Source organism: Dendroctonus ponderosae, unplaced genomic scaffold (assembly GCF_020466585.1).
Source record: "Dendroctonus ponderosae isolate FM_Combo_2020 unplaced genomic scaffold, Dpon_F_20191213v2 Dpon_F_20191213_8, whole genome shotgun sequence".
Lineage (NCBI taxonomy): Eukaryota > Metazoa > Arthropoda > Insecta > Coleoptera > Curculionidae > Dendroctonus > Dendroctonus ponderosae.
Genome location: NW_026019016.1, coordinates 7,559,420 through 7,570,083, shown reverse-complemented (window position 1 = coordinate 7,570,083; position 10,664 = coordinate 7,559,420). Strand labels below are relative to the sequence as shown.

The window sequence follows — 10,664 nt, the reverse complement described above, 5'->3', positions numbered from 1 at the left end:
ACAGAATCGTTCTCGTGTTCGGAAATCTACTTTTGTACTGTGTTGTTCTTTATCATTTATCAATATACTTTTATTCATACATTAAGAGTGTGTCCCCTTTATTTCACCAACAGAAACATCGTTATAAAGTGGCTAGTGAGACTTTTCAATTTGTAAGCAAAGTATTGTAAAGTATGCTTGCAGTATTATAAATTAAATATTAGAAAAACATACCAATGGACGATGAAATATAGAACTCTGCCTGCAGTTCTGCTGAGTCGACGAAGTAGCATAGAATTACTGTTTTGCCGGTCCCGGATAAAAGAGGAGGGTTAAGCGAGGAACTAACTATACCTTCTTAACAAAAAAACAATCAAACACACCTCTCGGACCCGGGCGGATCTCTTAAGGCGAAACACGCGACGAAAAAGTGAATTTGGGATCATGGAACTTACTGCCTCTTCACATGTCGCTTAAGAGCTGGAAAACTAAAATATGGACATAACAGCGGGTACGAAATCAGGTGGACAGGGAACCGAACTCAAAGAATGGGAAATTTAGTATTATTATCTAGCGGAATTGACCAGGGACGACACCAATTTGGCACAGGGTTTATAGTGAGGGAGCCCGTAGAAAAACAATCATGGAGTTTAAATCAATAAGCAAGCTCTCTGCTATATGAGACTTGAAAAAAAGTGGTATAACTGCTCGGGTGGTCTCAGCGCATACCCTGACAGAAGGAAGACGAATAAATAAAGGAATTCTATGATAAACTAAGTATGATATGTTGATTATTTTAGGAGACTTTAATGCCAACGTCGACAACGAAGAAGCGTACCAAACAACTATAGGCAAATATAGCGTCCATGAATCTAGTAAAGGCAATGTATCTAGACTTGTCGATGGTCGAATAAAATCAACCATGTTCGAACATAAAAACATATACAAAGAAACCTGGACTTCAAATGACGGGTTCACAAGAAATCATGTAAATTACCTCCTAATAGATAGAAAACATCACAACAGGCACATATTCGCACCACTTGCTAGTAACGGCAAAGATGAGAATAAGAATCTCCACTTTCCCAACGCATAAAAAGGAGCCCAGAACAACTTGGGATACGGGAAAACTAAAATCAGAAGAGACACAAGAAAGATACCAAGAACAAATAAAAGAGCCTCAAGACGAAAGCAACATAGACTAATTATGGGCTAACATTAAAGAAGAAATAGCCAAGGCATCCAAACAAGACATGACAAAAAATCAGCAAATAAAGCGGTTTGATGATGACTGCCATATGACACTTGAAGCAGGGAACCTAACTAGGAACAAATGTTACAACATCCAACACAACCTAATATAGGAGAATATAAACATGAAAAAAACAGCAGCACGCAGAATGGTGAAACGGAAAAGAGGGAATACTAGTTTTCGATAATAAGGGAAATAGAAGGATATAGTCAAAATAAGAGAGCAAAAGAATATTTCAGGGAAATCTCAAAACAGAATGCAGAAAACAGAAAATGGAACCCAGAGAAGAAAATTTCCTGGAGAATGGAGAACTCATAACCAACGAAAAGGAGATTTTAAATACCTGGAAGAAAAAGCTCCATAGTCAGACTTGACAAAATCCTAAATTTTTTACAACGAATACGAAAAATTTTCTGGAGTCCAGAGAAAAAACTAGACACTAGTATCTAGATCTACCTACATCCCGTAATTCCATCCCAGATATTTTGGAATAAATGGTATCAAATTTCGAGTAATTCTGGAATCAAATAATAATCAGTCAAATCAAGAAAAAAACGCTTAAAAAATTACTGAATTACTTTGTTCGAATCACTTATCTGGTCCGATGATTTGCCGCTGAAAACTAAGTTTCAGAAAAAGCAGAAATTACTTTATCTAGGTAAAATCTTTAAAAGTAAACATGCACCTGGGGAGAGTAAGCATGCAGAATGGAGCAAGATAAGATTTTTTATAGTGTTTTCTACATACATCAACTATGGCAACGGCTATAAACCGATTTCCCATATCCAGAATTTTTCCCCCAAGAGACAATGTTTTTATCGACACTGATTTTCTTACCAAAACTTCTGGTTTCGCTGCATGGAAATCACCAAACGGATGAAGCAAAGAATTCTTCATTTTCCTGCTGTTCCCCGATTAATCAACGAACAGTTAGGTGATATGAAAAACGAGCTGAAAAAGCGCTTGCGAAAAAATTGATGTGGAAAATACGTTTTAAGAAGTTCATATTGTCGAAAATGAAGGAAAATTTAGATTTTTCTCTGCACTTTTTTAGTTACGTATTTGCAAATATATATTTCAACCCGAAGAAGTTTATGTGCATTACATGAAACTTGTTTGATTGAAATATACATTTATTTAATTGCTAAAAATGGTAAGAAGTCTTAATACATATCGATTACAAGTTTTGTCGTCTAATTTTTAGGATATAATTCATCATAGGAATTAAATATTTATCCGAAATTAATTAATAATGCAAAAATTTGCAAAAAAACTACACACCTAATTTTATATTGCAAATTGCGTACTTAAACTTGGTTTTCAGTTTTTAACACATTTCTTAAATATAAACTTAACAAAAGATACTATTGAAAAAAATTTGTATACGCCTAAAAAAATTAAATATCTGATAGCTGCATTTTAGGCTTTAGAGCATGCAAAACTTTTTACGAACAAGAAATGTTTGCTTAAAAATAATAATAAGTAAGTTTTTGCAGGGCTAGAAATTGACTCAACAGTAGAAGCAAGCAATTCATTAATTAAATTAAGTGCAAATATTTACTACCTGCTTCACTGTTTTTATTTATCCCTTTTAAGTATTTAATTCGACATTTGTAATAAACAAATAATTACGTAATCACGTTTCCATCCTAGAAATTAGTGAAAAGCAAGAAAAGCTCATAAAGTTTCAATCAAACGCTTCCAAGCAGTTTTCGTTGTGGTCCAGACCAAACGAGCCGAGCCTGAGCCGCGACAATTTTCTTTGATGTTTTGTGAAAACCCCGACAGACAGTCGATTTTCTGTCCTGATTCATATTTATAACTATTTCTGATGATAATAATATTCAGAAAGTATGCAAAATTGCAAGAAATACATCACCTTTCCAAACACTACACACACAAACTACACCGTTACACTACCACATTTATGAATTTATGAATCAATGCAGGGAAATTTACGAGTTTTTATATTTTGCGCTAAGAAGAATGCCTGCATTTAAACAAACTGCTTATTCAAATTCAGGTCAATGTCTTCAAAACCGTATTCAAATTATTGTTATAAATTAAAAATGAAACGAAAACCTAGAATACAAAGTTTTTAAGAAAAAGAATTGCACAGCAAACAGGATTCAACTCCCTGGAGAAAAAAACTTAATTAAGTTTATCTGAATTATTTACTTAACAGCCGCAGAACCTCTTCTTCAATAAACACGGAATTTTAACACCAAAAAAAACTTCTCACATTTAAATCGATCCTTAATTGATCTTCCTATTCGTAACTGGCCCTTTCACAAATCTGCAAGGGTTGCAGTTCCATTCGATTGACGTGCTTAAGAAAATTAACTAAAGCGTGAAAAGAGGATTAAATGACAAATTGCAAGTGCCTTACCGTTATACTTATGCAGTATTTTACAAAGAAATCATGAACCAACTCAGCGTGGCAAACTTATCGCAAACCTCTTTCACGACAACGTAAAATTGTCCCATACTGCAATCTTTTTCAGGACGTTTATCTCTTCACGTCACGTCGCATGTCGCATACAATCTTTTATCTCTTAGAATCCGTCATCAAAGAAAACTGCAAAAGGTCGTTTGAGCTCATAAAACTTTGAGCGCTTTTTGTTTAGCTGATCTGACTGTGCCTTTTGATAAATTTTAATCAGAAGAAGATTGATGTTATTTATCACTAACAAAGGTATGAATGCATTGACATGGTTTAGACCAAAAGTAATTTTTAGTTAGATTCTTTAATGTTTAAATAACGATTTCCTGCTTCTATAAAACGCTAGAAGTGGAAGCTTCTATAAAACGCTCTCGACTAAGGAAAAGATGTTCAAAGGTGGCGGATAAGACTCTCGAAAGCAAGGAGCACTTGCAGAAGCTTGTAGTCGAAATGTAAAGTGATTTTTAATAAATGTTGGATCAGGACTTGTGGCGAGAGCTCTCAAGCCTTTTACGAACTGCTGGTCTTGATCCAGATATTTGACTCTCAACGGACAATATTTGCTTTAGGATTGTATGCTCTTGGAACGTTTAGCAAACGCTCTCGTATATTGAATAGTACAACTTATTCGCAAAATTCCAAAATTTTACAATTGCTAAAATGTATGCATGTCCTTTGTTTCGTTGAAGCGAAAAAATATTTACTAAATTTTAATACGTAAATACGCTCTAGGGCGGCATAGCCCGAGAAAGTCATCAGCTTAAAGCATTGCGTTGACTATTATTTTTTAATCCAGAAATATTTCAAATTTTATCATTTCACGTTTAAATTTTAAAGCAACTGTTTTAACACGTCGCTGGGAAAATTCAGTATCAATAATTTTTATTGTGCCACTTACCACAGTTATACAAGCAATGATTTAAATAAAGTTTGACTGCTGTGATGTTTCATCGTATTAAAGATTGTATTAAAAGTTGTCCTAAAGTGAAATAACTATAGAACATGGTATAAAATGAATCGAATGGAACATGGACAAAAATAGGTAACCTGATGACATTTATATATTTAGATCCATATATAAAACTTTCGTCTAAAGTTATACCTATGGCGGAAACTTTAGAACAGAAGAATACTGTTAGCGCACAGTATACGGCCGTTCAGGTTTGTAGTATCAACATTCTACGCGGAAAATATTATCTGTTTGCTATAGAAAATATGTGCGTTCAATGCAAAAACTTTTAGATCGATTCTTCAGCATGAAAAGTCTTCACTGGGTACCTGATGTAGAAATCTAATGATCTAATACTGAAATAAAAATTTGTTTGGATGATTGTTCAGTAAAAATTTTTTTATTTGGTACATTTAACTTGCCTGGATAATTTCAAGGAAATCAAGAGTCTTCAATGTTTTGTAAACTAATAAATTACAGTTTCAGATATGTATTCATATAAATTAAATTCAATCAAACAATCATTCTTGATTGAATTTAACATCCGGTGTGTACTCACCAAATTATTCTTGTTAAATATAAATAGTATAGATATGAATTACATTAGTGTTGTTATTATCAATAAAATTGTTAGTTTAAATTTACATACCGTTAACTCAAACACCCTGAATATGTCAATCATATTTTTTAATGTTATTTTGAGTTTACCATAAATATAGTTTCATATTACTACAGGACTATTAGGGGCAATAAATAGACTTTCGCGAAATTTTGTTTATTTTTAAAGAAAGTGTGCCTTGCTATTTGATTAACTATCACAAGTTATTAATGTTGGAGCTCTAGCATAAATTCTAAGAACACATCCACTGAAATGTTCCTGCAGATTTGCCTAAAACTTCCTGCGTCAACTTGCTACGGTCTGAAACTGCAACATTTGTACTTTATGAGTATTATTGAGAGTGACATACATTCCTGCATATTAGTCGAAATATTCTTGTAATTATGATTTACGAATCTGTGAAAAAGTTACTCCGTTTATCAACTGAATGTTTAGGTGGATGGCGAATATGGTATATTTGGAGACAGCCATAAACAGAGAGCATTTTTTTTCATGTATATGTTATAAGATAAAATAAAACAAGCGATCATTTATTTGAAATTTTTTGCTGAGAAGCTGGTAAATTGAAGTGACCAAGAAAGTTGGGTAAATGAAGTGAAATGTAATGATTTTCTATTAAAAATAAAAAAATAGTTGCAAAGGCATTTTGAACTACGTAAGAAGTCTTTTCTATTAGCGATATTTACTTATTTCTGAAGATTAACATTTTCTTCAACTGCGGAATTAATTCAATTTCTAATATACATATTTATATAGAGATGATAACCATATGTAAACCGTGCATCAAAAATCACCAAACTATTAGTCATTCGACATTCAGACGAGAGTATAATGAAAGTACGCTTATCAGAAATGTTGAGATTTAAATCCATTAATAAATATTAAGATTCTAGTGGAACACTGTGTAGAAATTTAATCTTATTAAATAATAACTATTTATCTTATATACATGTCGATTCGTAATGAAATGCATAAATATGTGTGCCTTAATAAGATGCAGTTTTATTTCTGTGCGTTTATATTATTCTTTATATATCTATTCTTTTTGACTATTCATTTGATAATTTCATAAACATTTATTCAATCCGCACCTAAATCAAATTTGGAGACTAATCAATAAAGTATATACAGGTTGGCTAGTAAACTAAGAAAAAAATAAGAAAAATCGCCCACTTGCACTTAATGCTAAAAACTCAGAAACTGTTCTTTCGAACAGTATTAATTTCATTAAAATAATGATAAATATCCTATCAAAAGCAATCCGTAGAGAATGATTTAAAATTAGCTCGAAGTTTTGAAGTTCAAATTTACGCTTAAGCAAAAACCGCGCATTTAATTCTCTATAGGTATTTAAATTTAAAACTTAATAAATTTGGAACCTTGAGCATGGGTTAAAATAAAACTTAATAATTATAAAACAATACAAGTAAAGTAAAATTGCGATCAATAATGTTGTTTAGAAGTATAAAATTTTAGTGGGCTTAAAAACCATTAAAAAACTGCGTTTTAATGAAAACTTTATCCAGGCTTTAATCTTAAATATATACTTTTAAACAAAAATGTCTTCCTTTTGGAAAATACTATTTCTTAAATTTCAAATAATTGAGTTCAATGAGTTAATGTACCTTGAGAATTTAGCTTAATATCTATTACCTCGACGCAGCCAAGCAATTTGTCGGTTTTATCATAATTTTCTAGAAAATTTCCAATGTTTACTCTCTTCTAGCTAGAATAATTCGAAAATTTTGACATGCTGATACCATGACATACATTTTGTAATAATAAAGCATTCTGAATATTGTGTTTAAATACCGTTATTTTAAAGAAAAAATTCACTTTCTAGTAATTCCAATGCAAACTATCAATAGGTAACACATTTGATTTGTTGTCGTTATTACCGCAAGAGAAACTTTCTGTTTCAAATTTAGTTTGAAAGACAAATTTTTATTTTGATTTTGAAAAAGGTTTATATAAAACTTGTATTCATTTTTTAGTTGTTAATTCGCAATCAATAAAAATAAAGCTTTATATTAATTGATTCAACAATAAATTTTCTTTTTTGAAAAATCTTTCTCACCGAACTTTTTGTAGATATTTTAAGGGAGGAAGACATATTTTAAAAGAAAAAATCAACAATATATCAGTAATTGCAGCAATTGGATTTAGTAATCGAATTTCGTTTGTCTGGAAACTAAATATATTAAATAAACGTTTCTGGTTCGGGGCGAAATTGTTCTTGGCAGAAATAATCGGGATTTAAAATAACGTAAAATTTTTGTTTCAAATCTGTTTGCGAAACGGCTTAAACTTAAGGAATTAAAATAAAAATGTGAATTTTGAATGCACACCTTATTGAATGATGTTTTATTGCAATTATCTAAAAAATATTCTCGCCGTTGCAATATTTCTGTTTTTTAAGTTGTAAAAAAGTCGATCCGATTATACGTACTTACCACAAACAGTTGCAGAAACCTGGCACGTTAAAACATAAAACAAAATATTTTTTATAAGTGTTGTGAAGAAAATATAAAGAACGGCTGCAACTATGAATAGTGTTACCGATATTCGTTTTGTGTATATGTGTGTGTAAAAATTTTCATCAGATTGATTGTTGCTTTAAAACTGGTCTTTGAAATAATATGTCGTACCGAAAACCAACTGCAAGAAAAAGGAATTTCTTCCTTGTACAAGTTTTAAAAGAAACATGTCATCAAGAATATCAATGAATGCACGTTTACCTTCATCTACTCGTGTTGGACAAAGTGAAAAAAAAATATCTCGGTATATTGTGGTTCTTATTATTATTATTATTACAATTACCGTTATGCAATAAACTGCAGCTTCATAAATAATGAACGAGTTTTGCAAATATTCCAGCAGCAACAATTTAGTTTTATAAATACCTTTCTTAAAGTAGCTCGTAAGATTGAATCACTAAGCAGAGTTCTAAACGAACCTTCCTCCATATTCATATGGTGGTTCAGATATAATAATTTATTTAAGTATTCGAATACTAACCACATAGTTTATGAGACATCCTTCCTTGGTGAAACTGGGTCTGGTTGGGACCAGTAAAATGCACGTATCCCTTGGTGCAAGGAATGTTCAGCCGAACCAGTTCTGCAACCAGTCCATGCCCATCATTGGGCGCAGGAAACCAAATTCGGCAATCCGAAAATGCTGGCAAGTCGTTATTGCTTAATGTGACTGATTGCCGACGCAAGTAAAGACGACATTCTGAAAAGTAACGGATGATATCAAAAACTCATTATTGAAATAATTTCCTACACGCGCCAGATATTAATTAATTACATTCTGCGAAACTTTCTTAAAATTGACTACCAACTGTACATATTGGAAACTTTCCCCAGCCTAACTAACTTCCAGAAAATTAGCATGTTACCCAATATGTGCTTTGTATTAAAGTTAGATTAATGTTCTAAAAACATGTAAGACTGAAGTTAGATTTGAAAACTTTGATTGCTTTCCAAGTTTATATACAGGAAGTTTCTTATAAATTCAGTTTTATCTTAAATTTACGGCCGGTGTTTTGCGAAGACTCTAGAACTATGACTATATTTTCCACTAGGTATTTAAAAATATAAATAAAACTGGACTGAAAGTACTATTTACGGAAAATTTGGTAGCATAAAGAATGCATAAGTGCGGAAATAAGTAAAAAGTCCTTTAAGTATTAACGCTTACGGGCTGCTAGATCATTTAGAATATTTATAACCAACGAGAATCGAGCATAATAGCAATTTTTATTAATGATGCTGTGTTGAAATATGAGTAGCGCATTTGGACAATTAGAACAAACTAAAATTTAGAATCAGCATCATGTAAACAACCTAAATAATCAAAAGAATGACTCAAGCCTACGAAGGGAACAAATAAAGATTGAAATATATTTGAAGAGAAACAAAATAAACTTACCGGATGATATAGTATACGTGAATATTGCTCGATGAATCGAAAGATTGTCTTCTGCTTTGTGGTTGATTCTAAAACAAAAAAAAAATTGATAGATACGAAATAAAGTCTTTGAATATTGAAATATTAATACAGAATGAATTATAAATATTTAACAAAAATGAAAATTACTAGATTAATTTGACTGATTGCACACTATATAGTAGTTTTGTATATTTACGGTTTCGGAGCTCCGTAGATTGTTGTGCAAAAAGACTATTTTTTACCTAAATGTATCATTCAGAACTGAATACATTTGAACTAACGCATTAGCCAAAGGTGCAAAGTTTTACTATTTGGTAATATGAAGAAACTATGGATATTTAGTGAAATAAGAGCACTTTGTGTCAATCTGTGATGGAACCCGTACGAACATTCTGTTTTATGAGTTTGTTGTGTGTTGTTTCGAGACGAAAATACATAAGAATTGAAAACATGAATATACTTAAACCATATAGAACTTAACTACATACTTTAAAATATAGTTTCATAACTCATATAAATGATAAGGAACAGCTCATGAGTTTTTAATTACAACATCAAATATGCAACGAAGATTTATAAGCGAGCACTCAGAAATTTTTAAATACAAGAAATATACATATAGAATTTTTGTTTGCAAATCTCAAAAGGCCTTCTTTGGTTTGAAATAGCTATCGAACCAACCCTTGATAAATATCTGAAAGATTTTTTGCAGAAGGCAAAAATTGGCTTTGCAAAAATTAAACGTCGACGCAAGAAGAACCAAACAGACCATTTCAAATGATATGTTTAGGTGAAGATAATGTTGTTTAAACGCTAGGTAACTAAAGGAAAGAAAGAAAAGATGGCGTGTAACATTTGGTTCACAAAATTCAAGGGAAAAAATATCTCCTGTAAAGATCATAAAGAGTTAAACATTCAGTATAGTCACGAATGTTGCAAAAACCTAAAGCCCGGATCTACTTTGTTAATTATTTGAACCTGAAAACCCTAGTCTCCCATGAATTGTTAAATTTGTGCTACTTAAAACACACCGACTGCGTTTAAAGTAAGTTACTGAAAAACACTAAAGTCTCGAACCATTCACATATAAGCGGTTTTTAGCTAGACAGTTTAATTAGAAATTTTCCAATACAGCGTTCAGAATTAGAACCAAATGTAGGAAACTGGTACATCGTAAAACTTTCAGAAATGGAATACACTCTAGATAATTGGCGAAAATTACATATTCGTAATTTCTGCTCTCCACAACTACTTTCCTTTTGAGTTTGATCTAGATTAACTAAAGAATCCATAAAATTCAGGTATTTATAGTGCGAATAACTGTTAATTGGTCCACACTTATATCTATGTTCGGTATTTTGATTTGTGTTTTCAAAACCGGTGAAATTATGTATTTTATGTTTGTTGTTGTTCAATTTTATTGTCTCGACCTGCTGTCGATAACCTTCTGCATACATTTATCCTG

The 10,664-nt window shown here is 31.6% G+C and overlaps 1 protein-coding gene across 1 annotated transcript in view; it reads right to left on the bottom strand.

Moving 5' to 3' along the window:
- LOC109534447 overlaps nt 1-10,664 on the bottom strand; it is a gene marked incomplete at its 5' end in the record, with an annotated part of 125,017 nt that overhangs the window by 88,576 nt on the left and 25,777 nt on the right. The window contains 2 exon segments of the mRNA XM_048668962.1: nt 8,261-8,479; nt 9,179-9,246. Coding sequence (XP_048524919.1) covers nt 8,261-8,279 — 19 coding nt within the window.